This window comes from Pavona decussata, unplaced genomic scaffold, assembly GCF_977016875.1.
Source record: "Pavona decussata unplaced genomic scaffold, jaPavDecu1.1 SCAFFOLD_26, whole genome shotgun sequence".
Lineage (NCBI taxonomy): Eukaryota > Metazoa > Cnidaria > Anthozoa > Scleractinia > Agariciidae > Pavona > Pavona decussata.
In genome coordinates this window covers 4,155,001-4,171,844 of record NW_028145449.1, presented here as the reverse complement: position 1 = coordinate 4,171,844, position 16,844 = coordinate 4,155,001, and the positions used below count along the sequence as shown (strand labels likewise).

Sequence of the window (16,844 nt, the reverse complement as noted above, 5' to 3'; positions counted from 1 at the left end):
CAACGCACAATTTAAAGCTTACAGAAGCCTTCAAGCTTACAACCAGATGGTTAGTGGCTTCATTTCCAGCGTCCTTGGATGTATGATTAACAAGAGGTTTGTGGTGTTGGCCAAAGTAAGACATTCGCAGAGACTGAATGAACCACTAGTGCAATTGTGGATTATAACAAACGAATAAGGTACTGTGATGTCAGCACATTGTACAGGGTGTATGGCTGGCCTGGGTGAGTGTTGCTCACATATATAGCAAGTGTACTATTCTATCTTGAAGTTGTCACCAGACAAAACGGAAGGTTAGCGTGTACGCAGGTTAAGTGTGGCTGGATTTTGCCAAGTTATCTTGAAAAGGCTGATTACGCCAGAGTTAATGACATCAACTTTTCCTCAGCAAGAAAACTGAAGGCAGCCTGGAGAAGTCTTTAAACGATCTTAGTTTGTGCGGCAAGAATGATAACAGTGATCAATCCTCTACAGGGATAAAAGAATCACTTACAGTACAGGGGTCAGTGCAGCAACCAACTAAGGATGAACTTGAACAGTTGTACAGTTCTCTCAATGAATGCAAAGTCAAACCTGTTTGTCTAAGTTTAGTAGAAACATATGCAGATGAATTTATTTCAAAACGAGAGGGATACCATCTATCCGAGATGTATTTGATGAGAAATACATAAACCTTAATTATACTGAGCTACTAGAACAGTGCTACAAAGTTGAAATAAGCCTCACAAATGAGCGAATAGAAATGATTGAGAAAGAAACCATAAACCAAGCAAAAAGCAGTGCTTTCTATCATCACAGGGCTGGACGAATTGGTGCATCTCAATGGCATGCAGCATGTCACACTGATCCTGCACAGCCATCACAATCTCTTATCAAAACAATTTGTTATCCCGACGTGTTTAACTTCCCTTCTGCAGCTACAAGGCATGGCTGCAAACATGAAGAGTTGGCAACAGTGGCAATTGCTGAATATGAAAAGCAGATGAAGGCAAAACATAACAACTTTAAAGCAGTCAAGTGTGGTACATTCATAAACAAAGATTACCCATTTTTGCATGCCACTCCCGATTTCATTTGTTCCTATGACTGTTGTGGCCTTGGGTTGGGTGAGGTTAAGTGTCCCTACTGCATTGATGCGAAAGAGTTTGACTCTTATGTCAAACGTGGCAATGTTTACAGTGATCTTGAGAGTTTTAAAATTTTCAACATGAATCTAAGTTTGTTGAAATTAGAAGATGTTTAAAATACCTTACAGCAATATTTCTGATATCTGATAAAATAAGGGACAATGTCAATCAGGACATTATAGCATTGCATTAATGTTATGACCCTAGAATTATAAGCATTATCAATTATTTCTTCAATAAGTGTACCAAATTGAAATGCAAAGCCATGTTTAGTTCACTTACAAAGAGTGAGTTTTAGTCAAATGGTATGATTGGAGGGCACAGATTCACTAATGCAGAACATACCCTGATGATCCTATCAATCAAAGGGGTTTCCTTCTCTTCTTTCTTCCTGCATGTGAGGTAATCTGTAGGTAATGTACTTTGCAAAATAGTGTATTTTTGTCTCAAAACTCCAATCACCCTTTCCACGTGTATTCGTACGTTTGCAATTTTTCTTGTCTTCTCCACATCGATTGGATCTAACTGACTTTTCCCTTTTGTAAAAGCAGGGATATTTAAGCTTGCCTGGTAGTACCATACGCTTTCATGGACAGTGAACCCTCTGTCTGCAAGAACTAAGTCTCCAGGCAACAAGTTTGTAAGGAAACCAGAGTTTTCAGTTACAAACTTATCTGATGCCCTACCACCCCATGCTTTACTGACAAATGAAATTGATCCTTGGGGGGTAATGCCAACTAGCACCTTAAAGGTGTTGTGGTGCTTATAATTAGAAAATGTTTGTGCCCTATAAATATTCGTTTTCGTTATTTCCATTTTTTACTCATTTGACAATGACGATATGAAGTCGTCGAAACGTCATGTTATTTTATTATCGTTAATTTTCTTGTTGAAATGTTTGTGCCCTTGCCAGCAAATTGGTAGGCCTGTCAATGAAAATCTCAAAACAGTCGATAATCACAGTTGTTTTTAGACCAAATGCATCTATGAAACATTTCGGCATGGTTTTCTGAAGGTCTTTGCGCTCAGGCCACACTATCAAAGGAGACAAGCGAATATCCATTACCTCGATCTATGAATTGAAGACTCTTGAAACAACAAATCGAGATACACCAAACCGATAGGCGAGATCCTGGTGAGGTACGTTTAGCCGTAATTTCATAAGGACCATAATAAATTCTTGAAACTTGCTTAAGCGAGCACGGGAGAATTGCCTAGTTGCGTGAGGAGCAATAAAGGAAAATGTTTTTATCAAAATCTCGTATGAAGGCAGTCCAGTGTAAAATTTGACCTTGTCATCATCATTACAAAAATACTCTTCATCATAAACTTGTCCTGGCGCCCCCTGCCGACCAGCCAGACAGGCAGATTCGTCTGTATTTGTGGCAACATGTTTTAATTTTAACTCTCTCATATCAGCTGTAACATCTTCGATGTCATCAATTAACGCTTCAACTGACTCGCTAGCCTCCTCCAGTTTCATAACTTTCACTTTTTCCTTTTCTTCTCTTTCGGGTTTACGTTTTCTGCGCTCCTTGATTCAGGCACTACGCTCCAGATTAGCTTGTGATTTTGCTGTTTCGTCGATTGATTTTTTCTCGTGACCAAGGTGCACAGTTGGGATCCAATCGGGATTGAATCTATCCCAAAGTTGGGCTGCTCTGCCACTGATAAAATGTTTCCCACAAACTCTGTCGTTTTCTAAAATCTTTTCTGTCAAGTCATCTCTGCTGATTGCCGCCAACCAAAGAGTACGTCTTTCTGATGACAATCTTTCCGTTTGTTCTCCTTGGTTTGTTAAAACTTTCGGAACACGGCAAAACGCTACATTCGGACACTTGTCGCTTTTGTTCCCACAACCAACAATTAAACAAAACGACGCCATTATATCAACAAGACCAATTCACACTCTAGTTTGATCGATCGAAGGCTGCTTGCACTGAAACGCGCGTGGATCAAGGTAATTTTTCTCATAGAAACCATTTAAATTCGAATAAAAAAAATTCAGGCAGACAAATTGTAGCGTGCAATCAATGAACCGAGACAAATCGCGCAGAGATACGCCGTGAGACTGGTAGATTTTACAATTTTTTGTCATGATTTCTTCACTCGTAGTCATGTCGAAAATGAAAATGATCCCAATTTATAAGAAACTGTTGCACTAAAACCAATTTTTATTAGTTTCACCGATTTTCAACACCGGGATCATGTTTTCAAATTTAAAAGTAATCGGGCCGACAAAACAAAGTGAGCGGAATAATCGGTTTTAGAAATTGAAAAAAATAGGGCTCAAAAAATCGATATAAAGGGGCTTTGTGGTTGAAATATACCTTAAATGACAAAAGGGCACTGTAAATTAGCTACCTTTCCGATTTTAATTCACAAGGAAGGAAAGGAAAATGCGAGGTATATCTTGAAAGCACTTGCGATGCCCGCACTCTGAATGGTAAACACAGGGAAAACCCATCAAAGTGGTCCTCCAACATGGCGGACGGTAAATCAAGGGTCACGTGTCCGCACACACACTATAAAAGGGTACCAAACATTTCCGGGTTAAACAGCCTTAAACTGCCCTTGGAGAATTTCTGTCTTTGTAAGATCAAACAACATTGATACCGAACTCCGTTATTTGTTTCGTGTGGTTTCAATTTTTCAAAGGTTACTAACCTCTTAGTTCAAATAAAACAACTAAAATTGAAGTTGCATAGACAAGCATGTTTTTGCAGTACAGTGGTAGCACAACAACTCTTAATCCCAGCATAAGTCAGCTATTGAAGTTGACAACGATGATACGTTTAAAACAGAGTTGTTTAGAGGTCGACCAGCTTACCTTCTTGAAGCATTAATTTCAGCACAAGAACCTTCTTTCGGCAGACAACCTTCTCTCTGTCTCGAGTGCAAAATGAATGGTGAATATTTACTGTTATCAAAAGACTGTACACACCCCCTTTGGAATTTAATATTCGTTCCACTAAATGGGTTCAGCTATGAATTTCAACAGCGCCGAATTAAATTATTTCGGTGAGAATATGCTATGCAATTTTGCTAAACGGTTGCAGGTTTTTATGGTCAACTAAGGAAGTCTTTTCTTAATTCTTTAATCTATTTTGGGTTTGTTTTCGTGAATAGACGGTGGGTTAGAGTGTTGTGCCATTCATGAAATACCTTGAAAGTGTAAACAATGCCTCTAAAGATTCGCAAAATCGTCACATTGAGAATGGAATAGTTTTGACAATGAAATTTCAAAGTTCGTGACTTGTTTGTGCAGCCTTATCGATCTAGGAATTTTACGACCTGTGGATCTTAAACAATGAATGGTATTTCCTGCTGGGCTGGAGCAAACCTTTACTTGCAGAAGGGTTTTGTTCTATTTCGGGTACATTGTTACATCAGTACCTTGTCAGATTGCAAAATAGTATGGTGCCTGATTACTTTCATGTCTTGTAACTTTAGAAGACATCGATCTCAGTTGATTCTTCCTCATAGGGTGCTCACTTGTTTTACATCTGTGATGCACCATTTGTTCCATTAAATTATTATTTTTTAAATTTCTTTTCCGAGTAATGCACCCTTACTCCACTTCCAGCACCCCACCCCCTCCCTTCTATTCTTAAACACAATATCTTCAAGCCGGATTATCTTTTGAATCCTTAGGTGTCACCATGCAGAGAGGAAGAATAAATTCAACTGAGATACCACAGGGGTGGAACTGCAACAGCGGCTGTGATGTACCTGATCACTGTACATTGCCACGATGCACAAATGTGGTATTCCCTCAGACGTTCAGTGGATCAGGCACGGTAAGTTTATAACTCTAAGAATGACAATGAGCTTTATGGTGATTCCAGGGGGATCTTTCTTTTTATCACATCCTTGGGGAAGTTAATTTCCTTTTTTTGAACCCCAGGGATATTTAATGCGAACGACTTCCCCTACTGAAATATACCGTGTTCAACAACTAGAAAGGAATCTGGCGTTTTTATGCAGCAGAAAATCTTGTTTCCTACAATTTTGATGCTGCGTTGCATGTTATTTGGCAGATTAACTTTTCTCTTGATTCTGACAAATATACGTTTGTCTTATCATCCGGATGAGAGACAGAATTGTATGAAAAAGGTAAAATTTAGTTGCCGCCATTGCTGTGTGACAGTTGTCAATTGAACCTCAAACAAGTGAATAAAATATTCTAAAATTCTTTCCTTGTTTGCTACGTGGGCGACTAATGATAACATCACGTAATCCGTGTGTGAAGAAAGCATACAAAAAGAAGATTGCATACGATTGCATACGATAGAACTGTGATTGTGTACCTGTTATTACTCTACATTTCCTTGCATGCATTTCCAAACTATAAGGCTCCAGTAGAATCAAGTTGCTTGGGCTCTTAGAAGGTTACAAGTTGTTTTATTTTGGGTCACGTAAATCCAAGGAAAAAAAGAAAAGAAAAGAAAAAAAAAAGACAAAAGTGGCATAAACAAACTTTTCCGAATAGAGCTAGGAGGGATCGTGAGTGGCTGAGGGGAAACAACAAAACAACTCCTCATCCCCCCCCCCCCCCTCTACCAAAAAAAAAAAAACATATTAAAAAAAAAAAAAAAAAAAAAAAAAATAATAATAATAATAATAATAATAATAATAATAATAATAATAATAATAATAATTGTTCACGTCCTATTTTAAGTTTCGCTTGGCTCACAGGTTACGCTACACGCCCTGTAGTGCTTTCTTATACTGTGCATACAGATAGTTTTACTGCGCATAATAATAATAATAATAATAAGAATAATAATAATTAAGAAAAAAGTTTCCAATAAATGTTGACAGGTGACTATGGGTGATGATGACATATCGGGTATATCTACTGGGTCCTGTTATATTTCTCTGTTATTTAACCGAGCTCCTTGAGAACGTCAAATGAAAAGATTAATGGTTCTCCAATCATTCATGCTTTATGACAGTTATATTTCTAAGACGTGGGAAAAGTTGTTGTCATTATTTTGAGACTGGAGATTTGAAAAGAGGGGGAAATAAGTGTTTAATCTCTACTTGATTGGTAATGTTCCTGAATTTGTAAAATGCAAACAAACGATATGCATTATTCATAAGATGTTACTCTCCTGCTCAATGTTCTTGTACTTTTCTACCTTTTAACTTTTAGATTCGAGTGTTTGTGTCACTGAGTCATGAAGATTCCTCTATTGTTCAATCACCGTCAGCCTATTGGACAACCGAGATAAACACCTCAGGATTTCAGCTATGTCAGCGTGCAACAGGCTCCACAAACGGCACAGGAACAATCAACTGGGTGGCCTTCCAAGACAAACCAGGGATATCACATGGAAGTGTATCTTTTGGTGGAATATGGACGACAGAAACCAAGTGTGATAAAGTCACCTTTTCTCAGGTTAGACAATAGAAGTGACGTTAGAGATAACTATATATTAACTCTTCAATTTTCTCGTTGCCCGTTTGACAATTAAAAGCAACAAGTCCGCCTGCCCTGCTTCGTTAGATCAAGCAAAAAAGGTGTTCCGTTGGGTGTCAAGTCTTGCCATTTTGAATTTCCTTACCGTGTCTCCTTTTATACCAGACAACAACCAAGAAGAAACAGCTATCGAATCTTACAGAACCAATTTGTTTTACGGGGAATGCCATGAATGAAACTTCCTCAGCAGTTCTCTTGTGTGCATGCTCAGTGACTTCCCATTCTAGTGCGCACTGAACAACAATGCTGATTATCTCTTCAGCTCAGCAAAGTACGTTATTTGATGGCAATAGATATCACTTAAATGGTGAAATTCTTATGTAGGCTCTTCAAACTGGGACTTGATCTCAATGATTGAGAAAAGCAGCAACAAGAAAAATACAAAACAATAATTTTTACTACGTCCCAAAACGTAAACATTTCATTCAGAAATTGAAAGTGAGATTATTATGCGGCTTAGTAAGCGGAGGTATAGGAGAACGTTCATAAAAAGTTGACTTTATCATTTACCCAACACAAACTGAAAAGTAAAAAGCATCTTCTGCCGCACAGAAAATTACTACCATCATCACAGGAAAGTGCAACTTGGACCGTTATACTCCCGAAGCTTTTCAGGGAATGGAAACTTAGAATGAAAGTGTGCAAAACAGTGCAACATAATAATCAGGAAATCAGCACAAGTGGAAACTACTTCTCAATTCTACCTTAAGGGCGTACTTTGAATTTTTGTCTTCTGAGAGGTCAAAGTTTAAATAACTGAATCTTTCAGGGTGTAATAATTAGCACCAGGAATACCGCAATAAAGTACGCCAGAAGCTATCCACAGGTTAAATTATTTAGAATTGACCAGATATATTCAGCAAAACAAGCAGCACCACTGTACACTTAACACTTGAATACTTCCACACTTGTACTACACCTGAAAGCTGGACACTTTCACATGAATATTTCTTCGTACATCGAAATATTCCGGAAGTGTTTATTGCTTAGTAGCTTTTATTTGAAAGGTCATGTCTTAGGATTTCGTCCTATCCACAAACTCAAAGGTAGAACCACCCTTAGGCCATTCATAAATAAAACCATGAAGAACTTCGTCTGATCCATAGACTCAAAACCTAGAGCCACCTTGCGCCGTTTATACTCAGGGGTCAATAAACTTTAACAGCGTAGTGTCATTTACCATAAGTAGACGTGTTCAAGGATATTTTACTGATTTATATAATGCTTTACCTTGACTAGTTTTCAATATCACCTAAATTTAATTATCAATAAGGAAAACAGTTAATCTCTATTGCGAAAAGATTATGGACCTATAGAACGATTTTAATTGTCGCTTTAATTTTAACCCCACGGCTAAATGTTTTTCTTTTTGTCAACCGGCAATTGAAATAGCCACAAGAGATTTTCTCCAGAAATAAACCCTATTTGCGTTTGAGAATTAAACAAGTGTTTTTTTTAAACGATTATCGAGGATTGACCTCTAACTCGAATTTTATGCTTTGATGATCTGCTTTGAGTTCGTTGACAAGTCTGCCATGACATTGTTATTTCTCAAAGCTTAGTGTTCTTAGGATTAAGCTAAGGGTTTTCAATGTTAATTGCATGACCTTATAGTTAACGGTTATTAAATAAAAATACAGTATATTTTGTTTGGCTTTTCAATATTTTATTGCTGTAACACAACTTTTGGCCAGCATGGCTTGATTTCCTGCAATTGTGTTTCATTGATCCAAGTATTGCGGTAGGTGTTTGATGAATATTTACTCGGTCAAAGATTCTTAAGGGTAAATACACGCACTTAAGGACGTTCGCGCTAATTGTTTATGCGCATCTTTAGTGCGCAAGTAACGCACACGCCACGCAATGTCACGCGCAATTCATGGTTGACGATACACACATGTCGGTCGATGTGAAAGCATTAAAAAGGGGGAAATTCATTTCCGTTGCACAGTTTCAAAAACGAAAACTCGACGTGAAACGATTAGACGGGTTAAGGTTGCAACAAAAAGCCCAAGTAAAGGCGTTGATACGGTCCTGTCGGTTTTTCGCGCGAAGATATTTATATATTTACTAGACTCGATATAATAACAAAATAATTGAAATGCAATACTTTATGTAGTCTATTCGTCAAACGAAGTCACCTGTAAGCTTTTTTAAGTTTTGATAGTAAACGAGAAAGTCTTACCTTACAAGAGAGCAATTTTATTGATCACCAATCCCGTGTACAATCAATCTCCACATACCCATTCTAGGTAAATAAATAAGCTTACTTCTCACATTTTCGCCTCGCTAACGGCCATAGATGCATTTTCGTGGCATTGGCTAAACAGCTCTTTAAGTTTTGAAGGTAGAATAACAATAAACAACTTAAACGATCAGAGTTTTGACCGCACACTCGAACGAAAACATTGACTCGAGCAATCATTGTGAGCTGTGCATGATGGGATAGATATCCCTGTTTAGGTTCCAGTGCTTTTCTGACCTGTCACGCAAAAACGTGACTTTGGAATCTGTCACCACAGCGGCTAGCTTGTCTTCATTATATTAACTCTCTTAGATGTCTGGTGACCCCCACTTTTTTTTCAATTGATCACTTTCTTTATCAATTGTCTACGTTTTAGAGAAAAATGAAAAAACCTATGGGGCAGAAGTTTGATTATTTTCTATTTTTCTGTCCACGCGCCATCGAATTATACTCATTTTTGTCTGTGTACGATCGCAAATGTCTTCTTTAAGGGCTACATCTAATTACAAGGATGACACCAGTTGGACTTATTTACGAAACATATACGCTTAGATAAAATTTGACTAAAATAGTTTGTCTCCAGTTACTCATCTTGAATATTTTAAACTTAAAACTGTGGAGATCATTTTGACTTACGAAGGCCCAAATTTTCAAACTCAGGGTATTTTTACAGCGCTGTATCTCTGAAACGAAGTCGGTGACCCCCAAATTTTTTTGCCTTTCTGACATCAATAACTTATTAGCTGACCATACCTGAAGTATGAAAAAAATCTGTGGGGCAGAACTTTTTCGCGCGAACGTCCTTAAGTCTTTGCATGCTTCATTGGAAGAGTACGTGACCTCTGGTGTGTTGATTCTCCACTCCTTGGCAAAGTGTGAGAATTCTCTATTATCAATGTGTGCTTGTCAGGGCTTTTTTCGTAGCAGTGAACTTTGATCCTAACTGCAGACAGGATCCTCCTCTTGTGCTTCCATAATTTCCTGCAGTCTTGTGTCTGAACCAGGCAGTGAAGATATCTCACTCCCTACATGCACAATCATTTCTTTATCATATAGCTTGTCAACTGGAACATTTGATCTCGAGATCGCATCGGCTTTGTACATCTTCTTTCCTGGAACACGATTAATTTCCTTGAAGTGGAATCTCATTAGTCTCATTTTGAATCGCTGGCTCCATGACAGAACTTGATCCAGTCTGTTACTACTCACATATGGTGCCAGGGGTTTGTGGTCCATTTCCAAAACGATTGACCTCACCACGATGTATTCTGATGACTCCTCGCACGCCTATGTCAGAGCTAGAGCTTCCTTGTCTATCTGCGTGTACAGGTATTTGTTTCGGTGGGTGGCACCGCTCTGAAATGAACGATACTAGCCTTGATCCAGGAGTTGTCTGCTTGGAGCTGAAGAATGACCCCAACTAGGCCTTGGTCAGGTCACAAAAGGCTAGTACCGGGACTTGTGCAAGGTTGGCTTTGATTTTCTTGAACGCGCTCTGCGAACTTTGTATTAAATGAAACTTTACCTTTCAGAAACAATTGGGTATCTTTTAACTAATAGTCACTGTGTATGATTTGAATCATGATTTGCCTGATGCAGTGTTCAAACACTTGCTTTGCAGAGCTTTGGTGGAAGACCTACTGTGTTTGTCACTGCTAAATATTCTCGCAGTACAAAACCGAATGATGCCGTTTATGTTTGGTTGGAAAATCTAGAAAGTCGGGGATTTGAAGTCTGCATACGAGAATTCTTGCCTTTTGACGGAAAACACCAGGATACAATTGTGGTAAGTCACTAACCATTGAAAATAAGTTAAAGGTAACTCAAGTAAGTTTAAAGTTCGTGAAAATGATTACTTATCGAAGGCGTTTTAGTAAATGGTCCTTTCGCCGTTAAAAGTATTATCAAATCCTTGAACAAATATATCTCGAAAAAATTAATCCAAAGCGCTTACTTAATTCAGCACAAAATTGTTTTATAGGAAAAACTGCTATGGCTAGGCGTTAAAGATAGTCTGTTTGTATTCCCTGTTCATCAAACCCGACGACATGTTTTCCTACGAAATCTCCATGAAAAATATTGTTAGACGAACTTGCATAAGTTGCAAGTACTCAATCGGTCCTTTTACCGACTGCCGTGCTATGATTTAAGGGCATGGAATGTTTTTATCGAGTGCCAATGGTTTTATCACGTGTCAGGATTCTGAGGTCCTTCTCGTGCTTCTTGTCGTGTGTAATATGTTGTTTGTTTACACGCGGTTACCAAATGTGGCTGTAAGAATAGTTATGTTTTATTAAGAATTAAAACAAAACACAACCCGCTTCTCTGGCTTAACCACCATATACTTGGCGGTAACAACAAAAATTATTTTTAGTTTTAATTTACCATAGATGGAAAGCCCAGTAATAATAATTGAAATTTTTCTTTTCATAGGACTGGTTCGCTTTCCTCGGCAATGGTTCTCATCTCAATTTTACGATCACTGAAGAAGCGGTTTTTCCCAACAAAGGCAAACCCTCAGCTAACGACAACTATGGATTCTGTCAGGTAAGTGACAGCTGTCAGTTACCTCGCCTTATTATGAAGCAAATCAGAGCTTGCCTTTTTGTTATACTAGCATAATAAACCTCACTCAAAGTGAAATTACCACTTGTGGTTCAATTTTTTATTCTCTTAATACTATCAATACATTACCAAGAAGGCAAAAATTGAGAATAAACAAAAAACATTATCTCAAAATATTCCTTTGCAGAGCACTATGAAAATGTACAGCTCTTTTAAGTAAATTATTAAAAAAATTTAAATAGAAAAATGAACATTAATGAAACAAATATAAATAAATAAATAAATAAGTAAACAAACAAATAAATAAATATAAAAACAAAAACATATAGTTACTAAAATGTTCCTGAATAAATTTTCTTTCCTAATGATTGTTTGAGTTACTTCACCGTTAGATAAGATTAATTAGAGCTTCCGTATTGATTTATAAATTCAATTTGTTGTTTGTTTATTCATTAATATATCGTTTTCAGGAAGTGCCTTTTAACACCACGTTCTATGCGTCACCAGTGGTCCTTGTTTCCGTTCATCACCAATATGACCGTCAAGCGAAAAGCTTCGTTCCTCCAGAAAACAATATCATCACGGCCTGGGTAGAGGTATGATATTACCAGCTGTCCTACTTTCGCTCTATAAGACGGGATTTTGCCCTGTGAAAAGGGACCCTAGGAAAACGCACTTTGTTCCAAATGGGGTTCAACGGATGCAAAAGACAAGTAAAACAATCCTCCTATGGGAAGGGACCCTGAGAAACAATCAGAACGCGTTTTGTTTCAAATGGGATTCAACGGATAAACGAGACAAGCTAAACAATCCTCCTTTGAGAGGGGACCCTGGAATAGGAAACAAAACGCATTTTGGTCCTAAAGGGCAACACTGCGAAAATAATTGAAACGCACTTTGTTCTAAATGGGATTGAACGGCTGAACTAGACAAGTTAAACAATCCTCCCCTGGGAAGGGATCCTGGGAAAGGAATCAGAACGCACTTTGTTCGAAATTGGGTTCAAAGGCTGAACTATACAAGTGAAACAATCCTCCTTTGGGAAGGGACCCTAAGAAAAGAATCAGGACGCACTTTGTTTCACATTGGGTTGAAAGGCTGAACTAGATAATTGAAACAATCCTCCTTTGGGAAGGGATCCTGAGAAAAGAATCACAACGCATTTTGTTCGAAATTTGGTTAAAAGGCTGAACTAGACAAGGGAAAAAATCCTCGTGGGGGAAGGGATCCTAAGAAAAGAATCAGAACGCACTTTGTTCGAAATTGGGTTCAAAGGCTGAACTATACAAGTGAAACAATCCTCCTTTGGGAAGGGACCCTGAGAAAAGAATCAGAATGAAACTTTGTTCCAAACGGGGTTGAACTACTGAACTAGAGGAGTAAAACAATCCTCCTGTGGGAAAGGACGCTCAGAAAAGAAACACTACTCACTTTGTTCCAAATAAGGTGGAGCGGATGAACTAGACAAGGCAAACAATCCTGCTGTGGGAAGGGACCCTCAGAAAAGAATCAGAACGCACTTTGTTCCAAATGGGGTTAGACTGCTGAACTAGACAAGTGAAACAATTCTCACGTGGGAAGGGACCCTTAGAAAAGATTCAAAACGCACTTTCTTCTAAATGAGGTTGAACGACTGAACTAGACAAGTAAAACAATCCTCCTGTGGGAAGGGACCCTTGGATAGGAAACAAAACGCGCTTTGTTCGAAATGGGATCGAACGGCTGAACTAGACAAGTTAGACAATCCTCTCGAAGGAACGGACCCTGGGAAAAGAATCAGAACGCACTATGGTCCAAATGGGGTTAAACGGCTGGACTAGACAAGTGAAATAATCCTCCTTTGGGAAGGACCCTGAAAAAAAAATCAGAACGCACTTTGTTCCAAATTGGGTCGAAAGGCTGGATTAGACAAGTGAAATAATCCTCCTTTGGGAAGGAACCCTGAGAAAAGAATCAGAACGAACTTTGTTCTAAATTGGGTTGAATGGCTAAAGTAGATCAGTGAAACAATTCTCCTTTGGGAAGGAACCCTGAGAAAGGAATCAGAACGAACTTTGTTCCAAATGGTGTTGAACCCACTTTTTTCGAAATGGGTTTGAACTGCTGAACTAGACATGTTAAACAATCCTCCTGTGGGAAGGGACCCTGGGATAAAAATCAGAATGCACTTCGTTCCAAATGGTGTTGAAATGCCGAACTAGACAGGTAAAAAAATCCTCTTATGGGAAGGGACCCTGAGAATGGAATCATAACGCATTTTGTTCCAAATTGGGAACACTGGGAAAAAAATTTAAATGCACTTGGTTGCAAATGGGGTTGAACGGATGATCTAGACTGTTTAAGAAATTCTTCTTTGGGAGGGAACTCTTATAATAAAAGAGTCAGTACCCAATTTGTTCCAAATAGGGTTGAACGGATGAACTAGACAAGTTAAACAATCCGCCTTTGGAAGCGGACCTAAGGATGAGATTCAGAACGTACTTTGTTCCAAATGGAGATGAGCGGCTGAACTAGACACGTTAAACATTCCTTTTGTGGGATTGGGTCCTGGAAGGACGTTGGAAAAAATTCAAATATTTTTAAAGCTATTCATTATAAAAATCTGGCTTTTTACCTAAACATGAAGAGGGGAGTATGTGTTATCAATATAGTATTATTTTTTGCAGGAAGTTGGCCTTAAGGGAATGAAGATTTGCGTTAAAGACTTACAAGGATCAGGAAGTGGTCACGACCCTTTAACAGTCAGCTTTGCTGTGATTGGAGGTTGGTTTTTCATTTATTATATTTAGGAATTTTTGTTGTTTTAATTAATTAATTTATTTCTATTCATTAATTATATATTACCCAAAATGGATAATCTTTATTTACAAAGCCAAGAAGCAACACATTCAAGAAATTCTCTCGTTTTACACACAAGGAGGGCATTAAAGAAAATATTTCCCTTTTTTTAATTGTTGGTTTTCTTTTGTCGCAGATCTCGATCCCTGCCTTAATGTGCATTGCCCGCGGTTTGGGGTGTGCAAGACGTACAGTGCGCATGACGCCCGCTGTGAGTGTTTTGAACAATGTCCCTCCTATCAAGATCCAGTCTGCACTGCGAATGGAACAACATACGAAAACAAATGCTGGCATCAGCTAAGTTACTGTAGAGGACTGGAAAATAACCTGGTGTACCATCCAGGAAGTTGTGAAGGTAAGAGAGATACTCCATAATAATACCTTCCATAAAAGTTCAACATAAGACCTTATTATAAAGTTGCACAGTCTTCTATGGTGACACGAGAAACTTGTATTCTGCAAAGAACTCACTCGGCTATCTGCAGAGCATTCAAATGACAGCTAACAACAAAAGCAGATGCGTAATAACCAAAAAACAAGATCTCATGTGCCAGACCACAAGTTAATCGGGGACGTGGGACCTACCAAACTGGAGAGGGATTATTTCCGAAACTATTAGTGAAAACACAAATGCCATTTTAATCATCACAAGTGTCACTGTAGCAACTAGATCACATTGCGAAAGGTACTGCAGATCAAATACCAACCAAACAGTGAGTTATCAGTTTGACCAACTAACGTTATATACGTTAAATTGTTTACCAGGTTTTCCAATTGTTCGAGGCCGAGTAGAACTCCTCCATGTTCCAGAATGGTCCGATTCCAACTGCAAAACAGTCGCTTTTCCGCCATACCGCTTCTATCCGGACAAACAGCTTCATGTTCAAATCACCGTTAATCACATGAAACTTAACGATTCCGTAACAGTCCACGACGCAGTGACTTCCTGGACTGAAAATATCAGTCCCAAAAATTTCACTGTTTGCGTTATGCAGACAGGGCGAAAGCAGGAGAATTTCAACCCATTTGCAACTGTCGACTGGATCGCGTACCAAGGAGCTCCACCAGAGGGCTTGACCGGAAAGATTCAGCTGCAAAAGTGGTGGTCTGGGACAAACTGTGCAGATGTAACTTTTCCCAAGGTAGGACTTAAGAAAACAACATTTAATAAAATGCCAAAACTTAACTCAAGGTAACTCTGATAAACAATCTGCAATTATCTCAGCTGAATCATCCCATAGTTTCGTTCTGTGTGGAACAACTAAACAAGTAGTTTGGAATTGAAATATATAATTTAGATATATTCGTTGGATGTTCATTCTGCCAGGAATCTCAGGAAACAGTCCAAAACATTTAAATGTACTTGTCAACCAACTTATTTTCGCCATTTTCAACTACCTCTTTTCTTGGAATTTTTTAGGACAAGTTTACTGAAGCGCCTGTGGTTCTTGTGACGTCAGAACATTTAAGGACAGGGAATGAGTATGATGCCGCTCTAATTTGGCTCGAAGATACCACAAATAATTCTTTTAAGGGATGCCTCAGAGAAATGCAGAATTTTGATGGAAAGCATGAGGACATTACCGTGGTATGTTCTTAAATATAAGTTTTTTGTACAAAGTTACTACCATAAATGTCCAATCCCCTGGTTGGTTGAAGTTATTGTCGTTTGAGCAATTTTTTAGGCAAGGTGAAATTTGCACGAATGCTACAGCGTACTATCAATTTTTTTTAATAAAACAAGACGCTCTTACAAATATATCATTATTTTGCTGGAATTTAGGTTCTTTCGCTTTGAAAAAGTTGTGATGTTCAGCATTTTTCTTATACGTTTCTGAGTACTTTGTGAAAGGAGTGATCGTGACTTCGAGATCCAGGCTGAAAACCTACACAGTTCGGTTTTCAAAAAGTGGCTTTTTTACCACGTTATCTAGCCGAAGGAAAAAAGCATACTTAATTGATAAAACTCTTTTCCTGGCAAGACCTTCTCTAAATTAACTTAGCTTTCGAGTATGCCTGCGTCACTGACTAAATAATACATTCACTTTCAATAACATGTCTCGCAGATTTGGCAGTGGCTTCTCACATTTATTGGCTGGTATTCAGTTGTTCCATTTAAGACTCTTATTCCTCTTGACAGAACTGGTTCGCGTTCGCCAAACTCCACAAACCGCTGTTTAACGAGCACGGGGTGATCAGTTTTCCAAACACAAACCCACCAACAGACGAAAACAACAACGCTTACTGTCAGGTAAGGAAAACTTGACTATAGAAAGCAACGGTGTTTAAAGTTAGAACGAGTTTCCGCGACTAATTTCCCAAAGGACCTCTGTGGGGTAGTTTACATGGAACCCTTTTGCGGAGTATGCGGGCTTGCGATCTAATGTTAAACCATGTAAGTATATAGGGGATTGTGTAAGACACTCTGCAAAATCGAGTGTCGTGTTACGCCATTTACGAATGGAGTCTTGCATGACACCTGAAAAAGAACTTGGATTCGTATTTCCTACGGCAAAGTACACACATTCACCGTAAGTTCCCACATAGAGTCCAGTTTCATATCTGGGAATGATGTACTCCTGTT

At 38.5% G+C, this 16,844-nt stretch overlaps 2 protein-coding genes and 1 long non-coding RNA gene across 3 annotated transcripts in view; 1 reads left to right on the top strand and 2 right to left on the bottom strand.

Moving 5' to 3' along the window:
* LOC146485625 (uncharacterized) overlaps positions 1-16,844 on the top strand; it is a 68,293-nt gene that overhangs the window by 1,015 nt on the left and 50,434 nt on the right. Inside the window, exons 2-11 of the mRNA XM_085103437.1 lie at positions 4,782-4,927; positions 6,286-6,531; positions 10,479-10,643; positions 11,291-11,404; positions 11,893-12,018; positions 14,089-14,185; positions 14,397-14,615; positions 15,026-15,402; positions 15,681-15,848; positions 16,401-16,511. Coding sequence (XP_084959563.1) covers positions 4,782-4,927; positions 6,286-6,531; positions 10,479-10,643; positions 11,291-11,404; positions 11,893-12,018; positions 14,089-14,185; positions 14,397-14,615; positions 15,026-15,402; positions 15,681-15,848; positions 16,401-16,511 — 1,769 coding nt within the window. The remainder of the gene's footprint in view (positions 1-4,781; positions 4,928-6,285; positions 6,532-10,478; positions 10,644-11,290; positions 11,405-11,892; positions 12,019-14,088; positions 14,186-14,396; positions 14,616-15,025; positions 15,403-15,680; positions 15,849-16,400; positions 16,512-16,844) is intronic.
* Positions 1-16,844, bottom strand: part of LOC146485626 (uncharacterized) — a 50,766-nt gene that overhangs the window by 17,177 nt on the left and 16,745 nt on the right. The window lies entirely within an intron of this gene.
* Positions 1,422-2,408, bottom strand: LOC146485627 (uncharacterized). Its single transcript, XM_085103523.1, has 2 exons — positions 2,024-2,408; positions 1,422-1,905 (listed from the first exon to the last, which is right to left on the bottom strand). Exons 1-2 carry the CDS (start codon positions 2,188-2,190, stop codon positions 1,422-1,424), a joined length of 651 nt encoding a protein of 216 aa, XP_084959649.1. The 5' UTR covers positions 2,191-2,408.